The sequence below is a fragment of the Bufo bufo genome, chromosome 6 (genome assembly GCF_905171765.1).
Source record: "Bufo bufo chromosome 6, aBufBuf1.1, whole genome shotgun sequence".
In the NCBI taxonomy this organism is placed as follows: domain Eukaryota; kingdom Metazoa; phylum Chordata; class Amphibia; order Anura; family Bufonidae; genus Bufo; species Bufo bufo.
The window spans coordinates 347,094,607-347,116,647 of NC_053394.1; the positions used below are offsets into that span (position 1 = coordinate 347,094,607).

A 22,041-nucleotide genomic window follows, 5' to 3' on the forward strand; every position below is an offset into this window, starting at 1 on the left:
AAACATGTGTAGGGAATTTTATTTTTTTCATTTTGAATCAGTGATAAATGTGTTTTTTGATTTTTACTTTTTTTTTACTTTTTTTTACTTTTTTTTGACCCAGACCGACTTGGTTCTTGAAGATCCAGTGGGTCTGATGTCTGTATAATACAGTACAGTACACTATATAGTGTATTGTACTGTATTTTGCTTACACTTTGTCTGAACAGATCTATGCCTTTAGCACAGATCTGTTCAGCACCATGGACAGCAGGATGCCTGAGAAGGCGTCCTGTTGCCATGGGAACCTTCCCCGTCTGCTCAGTTCTGGCCAAAACTGCGCAGACGGGGAAGGGTAAGGAGGGGGGCTCCCTCCCTCTGAAACCCCATCCTGTCTGGGGGCTGCAAAGGCACAGCAGCCCCCCGATGGGAGAGGGAGGGAGCTCCCGACTGTTAACCTCTGCTCTTCCATACCGCGGTCCGTACGGACCGCGGTATGGAAAGGGTTAAACGGCTGACTTCGCATCACAGATGTCAGCCATTTATACCAGAGTGTCAGCAATGTGCTGACACTCTGGTATACCCACTGGCCACCAATGATTATTCAAGAGGAGGCGGGCGGGGGATTGCGATCCCGCCTGCCGCACCGCCCGCCCCCTGCACCGCCCGCACCGCCTGTAACCCCCCCCTGCACCTCCCGCTGCCATAAAATCATTCAGGGTTGCAGGGGGGGTGAAAAATATATATTTTAGGCATATTAAAGTTTCTGATCGCGGGGATCAGAAACTGCAGAAAGCGCAGCAAACCGCAGGTCTGAATTGACCTGCGGTTTGTTGCGATCGCCGACATGGGGGGGTCACGGGACCCCCCCGCGCATTTAACCGAGGTGCCTGCTCAATGATTTGAGCAGGCACCTTGTTCCGATCACCGCTGGCCGGGCGGCAGTGATCGGAACAACACATGACGTACCGGTACGTCATGTGTCCTTAAGTACCAGGACATCATGACGTACCGGTACCTCATGTGTCCTGAAGAGGTTAAGACCTCTTCCGATCCATTGATATATAGACGGTTAGGGGTGTGCTGTTCTTTTTAAATTTAATTCATACACTGTATTATTATCTCTTCTCTTACCTATGTTGTCTCTATGTATTGTTCTCTGCTGCCATCTGCTGGCAGGAATTCGCATGCTGCACGCCTTGTTCTTGTTATTAAAGTTTTTCTCTGCTGGGCGTGGTTTTAGGCAGCCTTGGTCCTTGTCACTTCCTGCAGCCATTTTCAGTGCTGCATTCCTGTGTGACTGGAGATACACACCTTGGCTTGTAAAGGCATCAGTTTTTGACCAGCAGTTAGCCTCAGGAAAGACATCCACGCGACAGCATCTACTCTACTACCGCATTACAGTATTGCATCATCATATGTCGCTGCTTTGGATCAAATAAACCCACGTTTGATTGCATCCTCGTGTCTACGTTTGGGCCCATCTAACCTGAGCATCTGCCGGTCCGGTCTGCTCCACCGTTTAGATACGAAGGTAGGAAAGTCACACAGTCATTACCAGTTATACCTTCATTCGCCTTCATGTGGGGACAGAACAAGGGGAAAATCCCATACCTAGACCCAAGGGGTCTAGGGGGGTAGAGGGGAAAAAACAAAGCTTTGGTTTCTTTCAATGCTCTTGAAGAATGAAAGCTGCGTTGTGATTGGCTGCTATAGGAAACAAATGGGGAATACTATATCTCCTTATGGAGAGCACCAAAGCGGCATGAGGAGTCTTATAGGAATTCTGGGAAGATGTTATGCAAATGAGCTCTTAACAAGCTCTGCCTCTGATGCCATCAAATATAATGCAGCTATTCCATAAGTCAATCTTGCAAACTGAGATGAAGAAAAAATAGGCAGCACTCACCAATGGTTCATTTGCTTCTTTATTTCAAGCAGACAAGTGCTTCATGCGGCAAGGTAGCAGTTAGCCAGATTCACATACCAGTGGCGACGGCCGTTTCGCGCACAAGTGATTGCTCTTCCTCAGGCCACTACAGATGCACTACAGATGCATACGTGCTGACCTCTTATACCCCGGCGTCAGGTTGCCATGGAAATCCACAACAACCAGGCGCCGTGCACACAAGAGATCATTAATCAACATGTTACAACAAAGAGATACAATATTACAAAAACGCATTTAAATCATTGCGGTCATTCAGACCAAGCTGACCTGTTGCTCCTGTACAAATGATCCACTTTGCTTCTTTTTGCAAAAGGGTGCGGTGTCTGTCTCCTTCCTGAACTGGGTATGGGACAGTCTCTATCCCAGCAAACTGAAGTGCTTTCACATTACCTCCATGTACCTTTCTCACATAGTCAATTAGTCTGGTGCAACCTTTTCCCGTCTTTATAGAGTTAAAGTGTTCCCTGATCCTCTCAAATAAACATCCGATGGTCTTTCCCACATAGAAGTGGCCACAATCATAGAAACATAGAAACATAGAATGTGTCGGCAGATAAGAACCATTTGGCCCATCTAGTCTGCCCAATATACTGAATACTATGGATAGCCCCCGGCCCTATCTTATATGAAGGATGGCCTTATGCCTATCCCATGCATGCTTAAACCCCTTCACTGTATTTGCAGCTACCACTTCTGCAGGAAGGCTATTCCATGCATCCACTACTCTCTCAGTAAAGTCATACTTCCTTATATTACTTTTAAACCTTTGCCCCTCTAATTTAAAACTGTGTCCTCTTGTGGTAGTTTTTCTTCTTTTAAATATGCTCTCTTCCTTTACCGAGTTGATTCCCTTTATGTATTTAAAAGTTTCTATCATATCCCCTCTGTCTCTTCTTTCTTCCAAGCTATACATATTAAGGTCCTTTAACCTTTCCTGGTAAGTTTTATCCTGCAATCCATGTACTAGTTTAGTAGCTCTTCTCTGAACTCTCTCTAGAGTATCTATATCCTTCTGGAGATATGGCCTCCAGTACTGCGCACAATAATCCAAGTGAGGTCTCACCAGTGTTCTGTACAGCGGCATAAGCACTTCACTCTTTCTACTGCTTATACCTCTCCCTATACATCCAAGCATTCTGCTGGCATTTCGTGCTGCTCTATTACATTGTCTTCCCACCTTTAAGTCTTCTGAAATAATTACTCCTAAATCCCTTTCCTCAGATACTGAGGTCAGGACTGTGTCAAATATTCTATATTCTGCCCTTGGGTTTTTACGCCCCAGGTGCATTATCTTGCACTTATCCACATTAAATTTCAGTTTCCAGAGTTCGGACCATTCTTCTAGTTTTCCTAAATCCTTTTCCATTTGGCGTTTCCCTCCAGGAACATCAACCCTGTTACATATCTTTGTGTCATCAGCAAAAAGACAAACCTTACCAGTGAGGCCTTTTGCAATATCACTTATGAAGATATTAAACAAAATCGGTCCCAGTACAGATCCCTGTTTGACATGATCTCCCTGAAGTAAACCCATGTTGTTTTTCATCTTGCAATCCATGGGATTTTAGATGTTCCACAATCCTATCCTTTAATAGGGTTTCCATTAATTTGCCTACTATTGATGTCAGACTCACTGGTCTATAGTTGCTCGATTCCTCCCTACTACCTTTCTTGTGAATGGGCACGACATTTGCCAATTTCCAATCTTCCGGGACGACTCCTGTTACTAATGATTGGTTACATAAATCTGTTAACGGTTTTGCCAGCTCACCACTAAGCTCTTTTAATAATTTTGGGTGTATCTCATCAGGCCCCTGTGACTTATTTGTCTTCACCTTAGACAGCAAACTTAGAACATCTTCCTCTGTAAAGATACATGCATCAAACGATTTATTAGTCATTCTTTCTAGTGGAGGTCCTTCTCCTTTTTCTTTTGTAAAAACTGAACAGAAGTATTCATTAAGGCAGTCGGCTAGCCCTTTATTCTCTTCTACATACCTTCCGTCCTTTGTTTTTAATTTAGTTATTCCTTGTTTTAATTTCCTTTTTTCATTTATATATCTGAAGAATGTCTTATCCCCTTTTTTCATAGACTGAGCTAGTTTTTCTTCTGCCTGCGCTTTAGAAGTTCTTATAACTTGCTTGGCCTCTCTCTGCCTAATCTTGTAGATTTCCTTATCTTCATTGCTCTGGGTTTTTTTATAATTACAAAATGCTAGCTTTTTATTTTTAATGATTTGGGCCACTTCTGCTGAGTACCACAGTGGTCTCCTCCTTTTTTTGCTTTTACTGACAAGTCTAATGCAATTTTCTGTTGCCTTCAATAATGCACCTTTTAAGTAGTCCCATTTCTCCTGGACTCCATGTAATCCGTTCCAGTCTGATAAGGACTCATTTATGACTAATTTCATTTGTGAAAAGTCTGTTTTTCTAAAATCTAAAACTTTTGTTTTTGTGTGGTGGGACTCTTTCACAGTTCTTATATTAAACCACACTGACTGGTGATCACTAGATCCCAAGGTTTCGCCTACAATGACATCATATACCGAATCGACGTTTGTGAATACCAAATCCAAAATGGCCTCCCTCCGGGTTGGCTCCTCAACCACTTGTTGTAGAGATAACCCCAGTAGGGAATTTAGAATATCTGTACTCCTGGTAGAACTTGCTAATTTGGTTTTCCAGTTTATATCTGGAAGATTGAAATCTCCCATAATGATAACTTCTCCTTTCATTGTCATTTTAGCTATTTCTTCAACTAGTAGATCATCTAGTTCTTTAACTTGACCAGGTGGTCTATATATCACACCTACACGAGTTACTGCATGGTTAGCAAACTGCATACTACATAAACATATACTACATAAGTACTTCTACAGTTTATGAAACTAGTGATCCTTTTTGTGATGGGGCCTATTTTGACAATCTTTTTTTGGCAATTAAGTTCACATAGCGAACAACTGCCGCATTTACAGTTACCAGTCGGCAACCTCTCCTGCAACCAATTAGTCTTTTTTTCTCCCAAAAATCTGCTTCTCACAATCCTATCTTTTTTATTGTGTGACTACGTCTATCAGTGACTAACGGTTTATCATCCACTATGCCTCTCAGACTCCCATCTTTTTTCATGATATCCCAGTGCTTAAAGGGAACCTGTCATGTGGATATTTGATTATAATCTAACTAATTATATACAATCATTAACTACTAAAAAGTACCTTAGATGTATTCACTTACTGGTGTGACAGATGGTTACCTCATAATATACACACAAAGATGCCACATGCTAATGAGCTGATTTGAGTCCAGCGTGATGTCATTGAGTCCAGCGTATATTTAATTCAGAGCTATAGCCACTCCCCTGCCCACCTGCTGCTGATTCATATGGAAAATAACTGTCATTCAGCAGCAGGTAGGCGGGGAGAGTCAGGAGCTCAGGAATATTTAGGACTCATCATTATCAGCTGGAGCTTTTCAATACAAGATGTTGGCAGATTGACTGGGTCAATTAAAGAAAGTGACCCAGCATTTTGCAAAGAGAATCAGTCACTTATTTATGTTGCCCTTAGTTAGGACACCATAAAACTGGTGACAGGTTCCCTTTAAGTATTGCTGTGCGTATTGAGTTAGCCATTGAGCTAAATTTAAATTAAAATACACATTTTTTTTGTTGTTATTTTTTTTTCCTGTTGCCCATTCCTACCAATCCCTCTTTTTCCTGCTAATAACTCATCTTGGGACAATTTCTCAACCTCTTTTATGTTCTCATCCAATAAATGTTCAGGATAGCCTCTCTGCAATAACCGTTCTTTCAAATGCAGTGCTTGTTTTATATATATATCCTTCATCTTTGCTATTTATGCGCCTCAACCTAACAAATTGCCCATAAGGCACTGATTTTTTATTTTTTTTTATTTAAGTAAAATAACATAACAAATTATAAAATGGTACATAATGTATCATATATATTAGGCATGACATAGGAATTGATTTGTATATCAAGGTATATTTGTACATCGAGATATAATTGTACAATGAGGTATATTTGTATAACAAGGCAGAATCCCAATGGATATAATCATGACCCTATATAGAAAAACAAATGAGGATACAGTAGTTTCCTTTATATCATATCTAGTCAGTGATGGCAGTTTTTCTAATCCTTCAATTTACATAAGGTGCTTTCATAAGGTGTAATCCCGTAGAGTGAGATCTGGATAATTGTAAATTTAACTATCTCCGTTAGGGAGCCTATATTCTGACCATAACTTCCATTGTTTAGAAAATGTGTTGTGGGTGCGTGTTTCCCAGGAGGAGATTTCTTCAAATCTAAACAGCTGGTCAACCTTTAGTTTCCATTGTTCCAAAGACGGAGTAGAGGTTGATAACCAGAATTTAGGCACTAAGAGGCGTGCTGCTATCAATAGTATGGGGGGGATTTGTTAATATCTATGTTGAGTAGGGCTAAAGACGGAGATACCTGTATATTTGATTGACAAATCGAGTTGCTTTTATCAAATATGAATTGCCACCATTTATTAATTATGGGGCAAGACCACCATATATGATAAAACGATCCTCTATCCTCAAGGCATCTCCAACATTGGTCTGTCGCCGCATCTGAGTAAAGAGAAGTTACGTCTGGGGTTCTATACCATCTGGTTAATAGCTTATAACCATTCTCCTGTATACGCACACAGCGAGATGATCTATGTGGAGATAACAGGATTTTTGGTAAGTCAGAAAATGCGAAATCAAGGCTTAAATCTTTTTCCCAGCTTCTAATAAAAGCTAGTTTAACTAGTGATGGGGAATTATTTAGTTTTCTATATAATTGTGAGATCAATTTTTTCGGAGGATTAGGGTAGGTGAAGAGAGATTCTATCCAGACCAAGGGCCTCAATTGATCTTTATTTGAGATGTGTAGAGATATATAGGAGTGAATATATAGGCTAGCAGATAAAAACTGTTTGTGAGGATTCAGTTTAGTTTGAATCTCTTTTACTGTGAGGGGAGTGTCTTCAGATTGGTGAAGGGCAAATATGGAAGTAGTAGAATCTCTAATATCACGTGGAGTGCAGTCTCTAATTACTGGGAGAGAAGTACCTATAACATCTCCCACCGAAAGGGTTGGTGATGGAAATGGTATTGAACAATGCGAGGATTGGAGATGTTTCCAAGCTTTGAGGGTGGCTTGTATTATTGGAAAGGAACAGGAGGGGGTTTTACTCAAGCTGGAGTTCCCTAACAGAAGAGACCGGAAGGGTTGACCTACAAGTTCTTGTTCCATCGCTACCCAAGATTTAGGATTGGGTGTTCTGAGCCAATCTATAGCTCTGGATAGTAAGACGGCCCTGCCGTATATTTCAGGATCTGGGAAGGCTATGCCTCCTGAATGCTTAGGATGTGTTAATAAGGAATAAGAGAGTCTTTTTTTTTTTGGGTCCAAATGAATGAACTAAAAAGTTTTCTAAGGGAGACATAATAAGACTTAGGGACTGGTATGGGCAAAACCTGCTGGAGATAAGTAAGACGAGGTAAAATTAGCGAGACCAAAAGGTTTTTACGACCAAACCATGATATCGTAGGAATATTTAGTCTATTTATGTCAGTAGTGATAGATTGTAAGAGGGGTAAATAGTTAAGTGCAAATAGTTCAGACGGATTGGGGCTTATCTTGACTCCCAAATAAGTGATGTATGGAGATGACCAATCGAAGGGTGAGTTTTCTTTTAGTTTCAATTGGTTTCTATGAGAAATCCTCACACATTTTACTAAGGATTTTTGTTTGTTTATTTTAAAATTTGACAAAAGGCTATATGTTTCTAGGTGTTTTTGGATTAAGGGGAGTGAAGTACTGGGATTGGATGTCATAATCATTATGTCATCTGCGAAAGCCGCAAGTTTGTGGTTTTGGTCTCCCAACATGACTCCATGGATGTCCCGGTCTGCTCTCAGTCTAGCAAGAAGGGGTTCCAGGGCTAAAACAAAAAGTAAGGGCGAAAGGGGACAACCCTGACGAGTGCCATTTTGTATGCTAAAGGGGTCGGTTAGGTCTCCATTAATTAGTACTGATGCTGAAGCTTGGGAGTACATTGCGAAAGTTGCTTGCACAAAGGGATCAGGTAGGCCAAACCTAAGTAAGATTTGTTTTAGGTATATCCAGCCAATTCTATCGAATGCTTTTTCTGCGTCTGTGCTTAAAAGAAGCAGCGGCTTTGACCGTAAAGCAGAGTAGTACAGCACGTTTAAGACTCTAGCTGTGTTGTCTCTACCCTCCCTTCCTCTAACAAAATCCACCTGATCCCTGTGTACAAGCAAGGGAAGCAGGGTCGCAAGGCGGTTAGCTAACATTTTCGCAAGTAGTTTAAGGTCAATGTTAAGAAGTGAGATGGGCCTATAGCTTGCGCATTGTTTGGGGTTTTTTCCTTCTTTGGGGATTAAAGTTATGTGGGCCATTGTCATATCTCTGGATAAATGTTTCCCCTGTAAAGCCATGTTGCAGACTGAGAGCAGATGCGGTAAGACTACTTGCTGGAATGTCTTGTAATATATCACAGGGAATCCATCTGGGCCTGGGCTCTTACCATGTGGGGATTGGGCTAGTGCCTTAGTCAATTCCTCTAAGGTAAACTGGGATGCCAACTTAAGTTTATTTTCAGGTGTTAAGGTAGGCAGGGAGATTGAATCTAGAAAAGATGTAAGAAGATCTGAATGTGTTTCAGGATTCAGGGTAGGAGGGAGATTATATAGTGTTTCATAAAACGAACGGAACTGAGTTCCTATTAGTTTTGAAGAGTATAAAGGAGCACCTTGGGGAGAGTCGAGTTGATGTATATAGTTTGTGGATCTTCTGTCTTTTATTCTGCGCATCATAAATTTAGACGCTTTGTCCCCATGAGCATAAAACTTATGTTGGGAGTTTAAGAAGTATTTGGCGGTGGACTGCTGTAATAGGGATTTCAGTTCTGCTTTTAAGGATGAAAGTTCCGTAAAGTGGGACTCTAATAGAGATCTTTTGTGTGTTTTTTCTAAGGAGTAAATCCTACTATTCAAGGAATCTATTTTTTTGTTTCTTTCTTTTTTAAGGAATGCCCCAAGACTAATGAAGTGTCCTCTAATATAGGGTTTATGGGCATCCCAAAGCGATTGGTCTGAGGTTTCCGGTATTTTATTGATGGAAAAGTATTCCTTGAGTAAATTCAATATCTTATCTCTAATCTTTAGGTTGCTCAATAAGGATTCATTTAGCCGCCATCTAAATTTACTTGGGTTAGGTGTAGGTGCTGAAATTGGGAGGAATATGGGAGCATGGTCCGATAAAAGTATAGAACCTATTTTGGGATTATGACAGAGTTGGAGGTGTTCCTTAGACACAAAGAGGTAGTCCAATCTATGATATGATTGGTGGGGATGGGAGTAAAACGTATAATCTTTTGCGTCTGAGTTGAATACACGCCATATATCTATAAGGTTTAAATTCCAAAAGCCTTCTTTTATAAAACGTAATGTTCTAAGAGACAAGCTCGATTTACAGGAAGAGGAATCCAGGAAGGGATTTAGAGTAGCGTTTAGGTCTCCTCCAACTACTGTCAATCCTTCAGCAAAAGATTCTATTAGGGGAAATATCTTCGTAAACCAAGTATGTTGGCCTGTGTTAGGGGCGTACAGGTTTATAATGGTGTAGGTTTGGGGACCTATAGAACCCTTCACTAATAGGTATTTCCCTTCTGGATCTTGGAGTTGGGAGATATATTTAAAAGGAATCTTCCTCTGGAATCCAATGCTCACCCCCGCGGATGCAGCAGAATTACCTCCACAATGATACCAAAGGGGGTAGTTGGAAAAGGATAAATTAGGGTAATGGTTAAATTTGAAATGAGTCTCCTGTAGGAGGAGGACACTGGCCCCGGCTTTGCGCAGTAATGCGAAGATTTGGCTCCTCTTAGCAGGGGAGTTGAAACCCTTCACATTAAAGGACTCAAATGACAAGTCAGCCATTCAGTTTGGTGTATAAGACTCTACCTTGATGCGGCCAAGTCCTCCTCCCGGAGACCCTCCTTTTATTTCTGCTGAAGCTATATATCCGGAAGGGTGAGAAAGGAGCCAGAGAATTCTTCCACCATGTCATGTAAGTTGTTTTAATTGAAGTATGTACCTTTAACAAAAAATAAACAAGATAACAGAAAACTGTTAAATTAACTTTGAAAAAGTAAGGCCCAAGTGTGTGGGTCACATTAAGAGGCATTATAAGGATCGCAAGGGGGGAAATGGTGTTGTCAACCCTATTGTGATCCTCACAGCACATTAATACAGCCTCAACCGTGAGGCAATGAGACAGATTGACTTTAGATGTCAGGGGTGAATTGGTAGATTGATAAGAAAGGAGAAGAGGGGGGGAGAAGGGGAGGAATAGGGGGTAGGAAAAGGTGTAGAAGGAGGATTGATGGGTCAAGGAAAAGAGGTTAAGTAAGGAGCTTAGATATTTAAAGAGACCTTCAGGCTATATAAGATTAACCCAAAATTATGGTGTCATCTGGCTGGTCTTGCGTTTGTTCTTCTGGGATCTCGGAGTGCGTGGAGGCTCAAAAGGTGAAATCTTTGGAACTTCTGGCAGGTCAGTAAGATCTTGATATAGTTCCCAGTTTTCTATAGGGAGAGGAGGAATCTGTAGGTGCTCATATGCTCCTGCCAAATCTAAGAAGGATGAAATGTTGAGGCGGCGTCCCTCGTGGAAAAATGATATCCCAAATGGAAATGTCCATCTATATGGTATCTTCTTTGTTCTAAGCCAGTTAGTCAGAGGCTTCAGGCTTCTTCTCTTCTTGAGGGTAGATGGAGCCAGATCTTGGAAGACTGAGATAGGAGTTCCCTCATAGGACATATCAGGTGTGTTTCTTGCTGCCTCCAGTATTGCCGATTTGGTCTGGTAGTTAAGGAACCGACATATGATGTCTCTTGAAGGTTCTGTAGGTTTGGGCTTAGGTCGCAAGGCCCGGTGCGCCCTTTCCACTGTTATCTCTATCGGCATATCTGGGCCCAAAATTGCGCTGCATATCTCTATCACCACCGTCGGGATACTTGCCGCATCAACGGATTCCGGCACTCCCCTGAAGCGCAGGTTGTTTCTGCGCCCCCTGTTTTCCTGATCTTCCACAGCATTGTGGAGCTCATTCAAGTAAGTGCGGCATTTCTGTAAGGAGGAGGCCGTGGCTGATTGGTGTTCCAAAACAGCAGTTTGGTGGGACTCTAAGGCGACGACCCTGTCACCGATGTGGTGAACATCATGGCGGAGGGCAGTTAACTCACTGAGTATTGGTTCCATCGCCATGCTGAGGGATTGCTTCAAGAAGCGACGGGTGATGGGAAGAGCTGTTTTGCCATGGGAGTCTTCTGTGTCGCTTTCCCCCTCTGACATCTCAGGGGAACGGTCACGCGCCTTATGTGAAGCAGCCGGCGCCATTTTAGGTTCCCTGGCCGCTACTGTGGCGGCAGCCTTCTTTATAAATTTATCCATATTCCCGCTTATATGAAGGGGTTTAGGGGCATTAGAGCTATCCCCCGCTCTTGGGTTACCAATTTTGACCATCTTTTCTTCTGTCGGCTAGCGTTAGCTGGTGCTGTGCAGGAATCAGTACGGAGAGCTCCCGACTATGCGGCCATCACAGTCCGGCGCTAGCTCCGCCCCCAAGGCACAGATTTTTTGACGGGATATGAATGGAAACTGTCGTGGTGTAGCAGAGAGTTGGTCGCCGTGGGCTTGCGATAGCCCTCCGTGACCAACTCTCCGCCACAAACCGCGACAGACACATCCAAAAATTCTAAACGTGGTCCCTCCAAATTCATCGTGAATTTCATCACCATACAATTCTCTTCATTGAGGTGCTGTACAAATTCCCTACACATGTTCTCTGTCGCGGACCAAACTATAAAAACATCGTCCACAAACCGTAGGAACAATTTAATGTACTGTAGGTAAGGATTACTGGTACTGAAAATACACTTATCTTCCAATCTAACGAGGTACATATTCGCAAAAGTACAGGAGACAGGAGTCCCCATTGCAGTACCAATTTTTTGTCTATACCAGTCCATTCCAAACCTAAAGACATTGTTCTCTAGAATAAACAACAAGGCTTCCTGCACAAAGGTACAGTAAAGAGGGCTCTTTCCTGCTTGTTGTAGAACCTCAATCACTGCTGTAACCCCTTCAGTGTGTGCTATGCGTGTCTATAAACTCTCCACATCCAGGGACACTAGTTGATACCCCTCCTGCCAATGAAATTGCTTCAAAGAGAGGAGGAAATCATTAGTGTCCCTGATGTAGGCTGGGGCACTACTTAATATTGGTCTTAATAACCAGTCAACGTACTGGCAGGGCCGTCTTTAATATTGATTGGACTCTGGGCAAGAATTTACTTGGGCCCCCTGGATCCCGCCTTCACACACCCTAGCACACACAAAAAAAAATAATCCACACACCTCGTAGAGTAAACCGCGGATCCCCAAAAAATGGAAGCCGCCCGTGTGCCTTCCGCAATTTGCATAACGGAACATGCGGCCCATTGTAGACATGCCTATTCTTGTCCGCAAAACGGACAAGAATAGGACATGTTCTATTTTTTTGGCGGGGCCACAGAACGGAGCAACGGATGCGGACCCAAACAACGGCCGTGTGCATGAGGCCTAAGCAAAATGCAGTCTCATGAGTGGTCCACACCACACCCCTGCCTTGCATCCTCACAGTAGTACAGGACCAGTATCTGTACACGTATGTATGGCATAATTGGGATGCACATCACACATGACATGACACAGGTCTTTACCAGGCTGCAGGCCAGCAGACACATTATTATTGCTACATGTGTCACATGCCACTACTGACTGTACAGCCGTTCAGAGTTCAGACAGTTCACAGTTCCACTTCCTTCAGAAAAGCGAACCTGCCGTGCACTCCAGCGACTTACAGATAGAGGCAGTGGTGTTGCTATAGCTGGTGTCACTCTTGGTCTATGTGCAGATATCTGATTGGAGCTGACTTAGTGACTTATTTTTTTCTCTTTTGCACATAAACGGTTAAACTATATTCCTTAGTAAAAATGACCAGTCCACACCACACCATGTGGGCCCCCCTGAGCAAAGATTAGTAAATGTGGCCGGCCGGCCCCAGTTCAGCAGAGAGAACCCAACCCCTTTGTCTCCCGTCTCTATAATAATCCCCCACTAATGGGGTTATTTAAATTACTGGTGGATTATTAGAGAGACGAGTCACGAGAGACATAAGGACTTCTCTCTGTCTGTCTGCTGAACTGTGGCCTGGAGCCACCACCGGCCACCTCTTTTTTTCTCTTTTTCACATAAATGGTTAAACTATATTCCTTAGTGAAAATGACCAGTCCAGTCCACACCATGAGGGCCCCCCCTGAGCAAAGATTAGTAAATGTGGCCGGTGGTGGGCCCCAGGCCACAGTTCAGCAGCAGACAGAGAGAAGAACCCAACCCAACCCCTTATGTCTCTATAATAATCCCCCACTAATTTATGAATGGCAATTATTAATTCGGATTTGGTGACCTGACCGGTTTCTAATATAAAATAAAGTCAATATATATGCAGGGCCACTGCTTTTTGCTTTATCTTACCTCCTCCCTTCCTGGCGCGGCAGTGGCAGGTCTGGCTGTGTAACTTAAGGTACTATTAGGTGAGTGAGTCACTGGTCTGGTTGTCTGGTCACGTGAGGCTGTGACTCACCACCCAATCCTTTTAGCTCCGGACCGGAGGCGGGGACTTAGTCACTCACCAGGCTGCGGTGAGTCACACACCCCCTTTTACCACGTGACGGGCGCCGACGTGCTTGCTAAGCAGGCAGCAGCGCTTGTAAGTTCAAGTTGTTCTGAAGACTGCTGCGCTGCGCTGCTGCATAGACAGTCAGTGAATGGGAGTCGCGAGTCGGGACTCTGGAAACGGAGCTCCCTTGGGCCCCCAGGAGCAACTGGGCCCGGGGCAGCTGCCCCTTTTGCCCTGCGGCAAAGACGGCCCTGCATACTGGGACAATGGTTCTGTCACTGAGCCAATCCCGGCCACAATAGGGCGACCCGGGGGATAGCTCAGTGACTTATGCACCTTGGGTATGAAATACCGTGAGGGTTTTATAGGATGAGGACGGAGTTATTAATTTCTCCAAGTCAATGTTTGACCTTATAAACAGGCCTTGAGACATGATGGATAATATTTAAGCCAGCATCTCATCTGCAGCCAGTGAATCATTGACTACTGCAGTGACCTGCCTCAGACAGTGATCAGTCATTTCTTCAGTGTTGAGAGACCCATAAAGGATCAGAACAGGAGCAGTGGGGGATCGGTGAGGTGAATATCACACCTTTTCTTATGCCCTTTTAACCATTTTTTTTTAAGTTACCATCTGGACAACCCGTTTATGATATATTATAAAGTTTCTTCATTTTTATTTTATTGAGACAATAATCAAGAAGTGCTGTCATAGGGACCCAGAAATACTGTACACAGATAGAAGCAGTAGGACTGTGGCTTCAAATACTGATCACCAAGTAGCTTTTTTCCTCTTTTTCATGCACACAAAAGGTATTTCATACACGGTATTTCTTCCGATAGCTCTCTTTTAAATAGTGCACAGGGTACAGTTATTACTGTGAAGTTTTTCCTTTACATATAATATTATTATTATTATTATTATTATTTTATTGATTTATATATGCCGTAAAATCATTGCAGGCGATGCCGTGTACCTGGAAAATGAAGCTGAGAAGAATGAATATGTTCTGAATGAAACTGGGGTCATTTTCTATGGAAGTGCGAGCACTCTAAGGGCAAGGCCTTGGGACTTCGGGCAGGTAAATATCTGCCATTCTCTAGCACTGAGTTTTGAAGCCACACATATTTTTAAGGGGCCTGTGCCAGTCCAGTGCCTGACATGATACTGTATTAGTTTTTTTAGACAAAATATTGACATGGAAGATGTATATGATATGTATATTCTTGTTTAGCCAGTGTGGCACGTCTATCATGTTGGTTTATATAGTGAGGCAAAGCACAGTGGCAACCCTCACACCAAGGCTTCCTAGGGCCGTGCAGTGAATGGTGGGAGCACGCGTTCTTACCTCAGGGCACAGTCTGATGTTGGGACGGCCTTGCTTAGGTGTTTTGTGTGGATGAAGTGGGTGGCAGATGGTTGAAGCACACACAAGAACAAATGTTAAAGGTGTTGTCCCACTTCAGTAAACGGCATTTATCATGTAGAGGAAGTTAATACAAGCCACTTACTAATGTATTGTGATTGTCCATATTGCTTTCTTTGCTGGCTGGATTCATTTTTCTGTTACATTATACACTGCTCATCTCCATTGTTAAGACCACCTTGTAATCAGTGGTGGCCGTGCTTGCACACTATAGAAAAAAGCACCAGCCTAAGTGCGCTCCCAGCCACCAGAGAGGTCGGCACTTTTTCCTATAGTGTGCAAGCACAGCCACTGCTGATGGGTTGCAGGGTGGTCGTAACCATGGAAACGAGCAGTGTATAATGTGATGGAAAAATGAATCCAGCCAGCAAAGGAAGCAATATGGAAAATCACAATACAGTAGTATTATTTGCTGATGACACAAATATTTGTAACAGGGTTGATGTTCCTGGAGGGATACACCAAATGGAAAAGGATTTAGGAAAACTAGAGGAATGGTCAAAAATCTGGCAACTAAAATTTAATGTTAATAAGTTCAAGATAATGCACCTGGGGCGTAAAAACCCAAGAGCAGAATATAAAATCAGTGATACAGTCCTAACCTCAGTATCTGAGGAAAGGGATTTAGGGGTCATTATTTCAGAAGACTTAGAGGTAGGCAGACAATGTCATAGAGCAGCAGGAAATGCCAGCAGAATGCTGGGGTGTATAGGGAGAGGCATTACCAGTATAAAGAGGGAGGTGCTCATGCCGCTCTACAGAGCACTAGTGAGACCTCATCTGGAGTATTGTGCTCAGTACTGGAGACCATATCTCCAGAAGGATATCGATACTTTGGAGACAGTTCAGAGAAGAGCTACTAAACTGGTACATGGATTGCAGGATAAAACTTACCAGGAAAGATTAAAGGACCTTAACATGTATAGCTTGGAAGAAAGACGAGACAGAGGGGATATGATAGAAACTTTTAAATACATAAAGGGAATCAACAAGGTAAAAGATGAGAGAATATTTAAAAGAAGAAAAACTACCACAAGAGGACATCGTTTTAAATTAGAGGGGCAAAGGTTTAAAAGTAATATCAGGAAGTATTACTTTACTGAGAGAGTAGTGGATGCATGGAATAGCCTTCCTGCAGAAGTGGTAGCTGAAAATACAGTGGAGGAGTTTAAGCATGCATGGGATAGGCATAAGGCCATCCTTCATATAAGATAGGGCCAGGGGCTATCCATAGTATTCAGTATATTGGGCAGACTGGATGGGCCAAATGGTTCTTATCTGCCGACACATTCTATGTTTCTAAGTGCCTTGTATTAACTTTCTCTACATGATAAATGCCACTTGCTGAAGTGAGACAACCCCTTTAAGCTCTGTTCACACCTCTTATTTCCGTTGTTCTGTTCCATTAAAGGGAGTCTGTCACCTCCATATGGCCATATACAGTGCTTACATGGCTCTGTAGCACACCTATACATGAATGTAATGGTACCTTTGTCTTTTTATTTTCACTTGCAGAAGCTGGAAAAACTAACTTTGATTCATATGCAAATGAGCACTCGGAAGTGCCCAGGGGCGGCGTTCACTGTGTTGGTGCCCAGGCTGCCCTGCCTTTTTTCACTGTTTCCCCGCCCCAGCCCCTGCCTATGCCCGCCCTCCTATTCCCTTGCGTCATTCTTCAGTCCGGCCGAGATCCCGTGCCTGCGCACTGCATCACTGGGCCGGGGCATGCACACTGTGATGCCCATTGTTGGCACTGCATCGCTTTAACTACTGCGCATGCGCCGGCGAACGGCGCAAAACCAGCGGCAATGTGGCGTTTGCCGGCCAGGTGAGGTAGTGCGCAGGTACGGGATCTCCGCCGGACCTAAGGATGACGCAAAGGAATAGGAATAGGAGGGCGGGCATAGGCAGAGGCTAGGGCATGGAAACAATAAAAAAAGGCAGGGCAGCCTGGGCACCTACACAGTGAACGCCGCCCCTGGGCACTTGCGAGTGCTCATTTGCATATGAATGATACATCGTTTTTCCAGCTTCTGCAAGTCTAAAGAAAAGAACAAAGGTACCATTACAATCCTGTATAGGTGTGCTACAGAGCCATGTAAGCACTGTATATGGCCATATGGTGGTGACAGACGGCCTTAAAAACGATCAGAACAAAGAAAATAATTGAAATTATGTTTCCGTGAAGTGATGGAAACGAGCGATGCACAGTGGGCCTACTGACTATAATGGTATCCATCAGGTTTGCATTACAAAAACCAGCAATTTACTGCAAAAAAAAACGCTCCACTAGAAAACTCTTCATTTTATTGGATACTGTAGCCCACGTTGTGCTATTTTGACCTGCATTTTTAACAGAATTTGCAACAGAGCCTCCGATGCAGATGTGAACATACCCTTAGGATCGCAGGATTTATACTGCACACTTATATCCTTTTACCTTAAAGGGTTATATGAGCTCAAAATGAGCTCAAAAAGTTTTAATAAATAGCGCCACTCTTGAATCTGTCCGGGTCTGGTATTGCAGCTTAGCTCCATTCAAGTGAAGGCAGCAATTCCAGACACAACCCATTAGCAAGAATGGCATTGTTGCAGGGAGAGAAAAAAGCAGACCAAAAGCAGAGTCTCCACAAATGACACCCTAATGGTCAAACAGAGATCCTGGATTCATGTGGCATCCATACTGTTCTAGTGTCAGTACTGACTGGAGGGTCCCAGGGGTGCACCACCAATGAGGCCAGGTGAGGCGATCGCCTGAGGCAGCACCAGGTCGGGGAAAGAGGGGGCAGCCAAAGGGCCATGGGCTGAAGGGAAGGGGTTAGGTTAAGAAATTAGCATTGGGAAGAGGGGGGGGGGCGCCGTTTGAGTTTTCGCCTCAGGCAGCAGAAAGGCCAGGTGCATCCCTGGGGGGTCCGTATAGCTTTCCGAACCTCTTGGGTGTGTTGTGTTTTTTTTTCTGTAGTCGTATTGCTTTTCTCTCGGGCCAGAAAAATGTATTTTTTTTATTAATTTGCAGTGTGAAGACGATATTTTGAACATCACTTTAAAAATACTAGACAGTAGTATTGACTATAAAAGGGATCCAAAAAAAGAGGTGACTCTGAGACATGACCCAGTCCATGTGGCGAGAGTGCTAAGTGCCATGGTAAGGATCTTATAACTTATATCTATATGAGAACCTACATTGGCCGCTAAGACTAGCTTCTGAACCAATTGTGACAAGACGATGTGACAAAATTTTCATACTCATTTCAGTATGAAGATCACTTCCCAAGACTCCTTTTATTTATTTTTTTATGTTTCACACTTGCCAATCTCAAATATCCTTTAGGCCTCCTGTACACGACCGTAGGTGTCCCGTTGCCGTATTGCGGACCGCATTTGCGGATCCGCAATACACGGGCACCGTTCCGTGTGCAATCCGGAGATGCGGAACGGAAGCACGGAACGAAACCCTACGGAAGCACTACGGAGTGCTTCCATGGGGTTTCGTCCCGTACTTCCGTTACGCAAAAAGATAGAACATGTCCTATCTTTTTGCGGAACAGGCGGATCACAGACCCATTAAAGTGAATGGGTCTGCGATCCGCTGCGCCTGCCCCACGGTCTGTGTTAGTGCATTTTGCGGGCCGCAGCACGGCCGCGGGGCGCACACGTTCGAGTGCAGGAGGCCTTAAATGTGTTATGCTATGACTGATGTAGAACCAGCCCTGTACCTCACATGGATCCGGAGATCTCCCCATTCATTGCCCCAATTGTTCTGCTAAATTTAATTCAGGACGGCCGCTCAGGGGGCATGTCCTTTTTCAGGAGGTATGTCCTCTCTACTGCAGCTCAGGTGGGGTTTCCTTTCTCAGAAGCCATGTCCTTTCCCTCCCTGTAACTGCCATATCTTCCAACAGAAGATATGGCTGAGGGCATATGAAGATTTAAACTGAGCTTGTGTGACCACCTCAGTAAGGTAGACAGAGAAATAAGGACAAGAACAAACAGCAGGTGGCGCTATACAGATACATTTTATTGAATAACAGTAGCAATTCAACATTTTTAATTACATGCAATTACAAAAGTATTCAGATACAGGTCCTGGTTTGCAAAATGTAGAATATTTTTTATGGCATGACCGCTTGATATCAATTTCATGTTCTTTTGACATTTTGCATTCTAAGGAAGTTCCTTCTTACTGCTTAAATAAGTATGGGTGAAGTATGGTCTCTAAAAATCGATTCAACGGTTTAGCTGAATTTCACAAAGAACTTTGCTTTGTGACGAATTACTTCTTCACTAACCGCATTTCTTTGTGAGTAGCGGGCTAAATGACAGAGAACGGCAATGGTGCTGCCCCCTGTCATTGAACCCCTAAGATGCCGCATTCATCGCTGATCACGGCATCTGAGATGTCAAATGAGGTCTGTCAGGGGTTAATCTGTTTAAATATTTTTTTTAAATACTCACCTTTTCCATTTGCTCGCGAAGAGTCCGCCGCGACCAAGTTGATTGAAGATCCAGTGTGAAATCTCTTGTGGTGCATGATGACGTCATCACACTGGCCGGCGTGGTGACATCATACATCACCGCGCATGGGATTTCTCACAGGATTTTCAATCAAGATGGGCATGGCAGACTCTTCTTGTGCAAATGTATGAGGGGAGTATGATTTTTTTTTTTCTTTTGCCGCCATTTTAGGGAAAATAGATTTATTACCACGAAGCACGAGAAAATTCGGCTTCGCGATGAATCTAATTTTCCCTGAAATTCAGATTGAAGTCCACTTCGTGAACGTCGATTCGCTCAATGACAGTCACTGTCCATTCTGACTTGGGGGATCTTTGTCACTTCTGTATGTGTATTATGTTCAGATTAACAGCCAGAATGACAATGGAGTCATTGTGGGGAACTGGAGTGCGGACTATACAGGAGGAGAGAGACCTACAAAATGGAATGGAAGCACTGACATCCTCCGCCAGTGGAAGAATAATGGACCTGTTCGATTTGGGCAATGTTGGGTCTATGCGGGTGTACTCTGTACAGGTCTGTATACATCCCAGCACTCTCACCGGAAAGTTAAGAGCTGCATATATATTAGAGGGTATGCGTGATAACCCTCTGAGGTAGTTGTCGCTCAATCCTCGAGATATATAGCACTGGGCGAAGGCTCAAAAGCAATGTGAACAGAGCAGCTATGTCTGCTAAATGGGCTGTACAGAATCGGAAAAAACATGACTGCGTTTTTCCAAATACAGTGCCACGCCTGCCCACAGGTTGTGTCTGATATTACATCTCAGCCCCCTTCACGTCAACAGAGCTTAGCTACATTACTAGACAACATCCATCCATATTATTTCAATCCTGTACAATCCCTTTAATGAGAATCGGTCTCACACATAAATGAGGTCGGGGCCCCATCCGATGGGGCTCTTGGCTGCATAAGAGGGTGACACATACTACCTAGACACACCTAGACACACATACTGGACATAAGTAATACACGTTTGCACTGGGCCCAGGAGAGGAGAATGGGGGATGGGAGTAGTAGTAACTCTGGCACAGGTAGCTGTACAAACAGATCACAGTGGCAACACTCACACCAAAGCTTCCTAGGGCCGTGCAGTGAATGGTGGGCAAACCCTGGTGGGGATTGCTGTTCCTCAGCTAGCACAGAACAAAACTGTCTACCTCTGAACAGGGGCGGACCCAGGTATATCTCCTGGCGATCTAAGGGGACTGAGTCACGGTGTTAACCCTGACTTATCCATCAATAGTGTTGGGTATACAAATACAGCAAATCAGAACGTTTCACTTAATACAACATCACAACAATTTACAATCACACTATTCTGGGGTACTGCCCATTCGGTCCTCTAAGGGTTAAAAAAAAAAAATTAAATGCTCCTATAAACATAACATATATAACCAATATACATGCATATAGCGTGGGCGCACCCTCCAGCATGTTCCAGCCAGGTGCTCCTGCCAATTAATCAAGGGACGGCGGTTGCACCCTATGCAGCTGCCTCCCCCAGGGTCTGAAAAGTTGGAGGCAGGAGTTCGCTGTTAGGAAATTCTGGAAGCTTTTTCACCAGCATGGTTATCGTGTGAGTGGCTAAGATATTAACCTGTTCTGTCCATGTCTTGATTTAGTGCTAAGATGTCTTGGTATACCCACACGAGTCATCACAAATTTTGCCTCAGCTCATGATACAGATCAGAGTCTCACTATCGACCGCTATTTTGATAAGGATGGAGTTGAATCTGAAGAAACAGCTGACAGCATATGGTAAGAAGAACAGGAAATGTCAAGCATTTAAAGGGTATTCTCACCATATAAAGGGATGGAATGCTGCTATAATATGCCACTGTATTGCAGTACGATAATATCATGTGGGATAAAATCATACTTGATAGTTGGGATCTGTGAGGAAGTAGGGAAATCTTTTGGGACATTGACACGTCCCTTTTCTCAGACCCTCTTTTGACATGACCCACCCCCCAAAATGCACATTTGGTCACTGCGTCTGATGAAGCTGCATTCCGACACCACATACTGCTACGTCTGGAACAAAGCAGCCCCCAGCTTTTCTGGAAGTCTGGAATGTCTCCCCTTTTTCCAGGAGCCTCATGGATGTTCGGGGAGAGTTGCCATATCTGTCTGGAGAGGACCTTCTTTGATTCTTGTGCATTTTATATAATACTAGGTCCTTTACAGTAAACAATCATTGTAGTATACAGTGGCGTACTGAACATGGGGGCATTCCATGTTACTGCTACGGGGATTAGGTTGAGAGGCAGCCTGGCACTGATCTATTTCTTCTGTTCCAGATAGAAAAAATATTGCATTTGCCATCAGTCACTACAACGGGTGCTCAGTGCAAAGAGATTTTTACAGTTTCCATTGCATT

At 43.6% G+C, this 22,041-nt stretch overlaps 1 protein-coding gene across 2 annotated transcripts in view; it reads left to right on the top strand.

Annotated features, from left to right (window-relative positions):
- Positions 1-22,041, top strand: part of LOC121006025 (protein-glutamine gamma-glutamyltransferase 6-like) — an 80,635-nt gene that overhangs the window by 33,176 nt on the left and 25,418 nt on the right. For both annotated transcript variants that reach the window (XM_040438909.1, XM_040438910.1), the window contains 4 exons: positions 14,679-14,797; positions 18,159-18,287; positions 20,002-20,173; positions 21,284-21,419. In XM_040438909.1, coding sequence (XP_040294843.1) covers positions 14,679-14,797; positions 18,159-18,287; positions 20,002-20,173; positions 21,284-21,419 — 556 coding nt within the window. The remainder of the gene's footprint in view (positions 1-14,678; positions 14,798-18,158; positions 18,288-20,001; positions 20,174-21,283; positions 21,420-22,041) is intronic.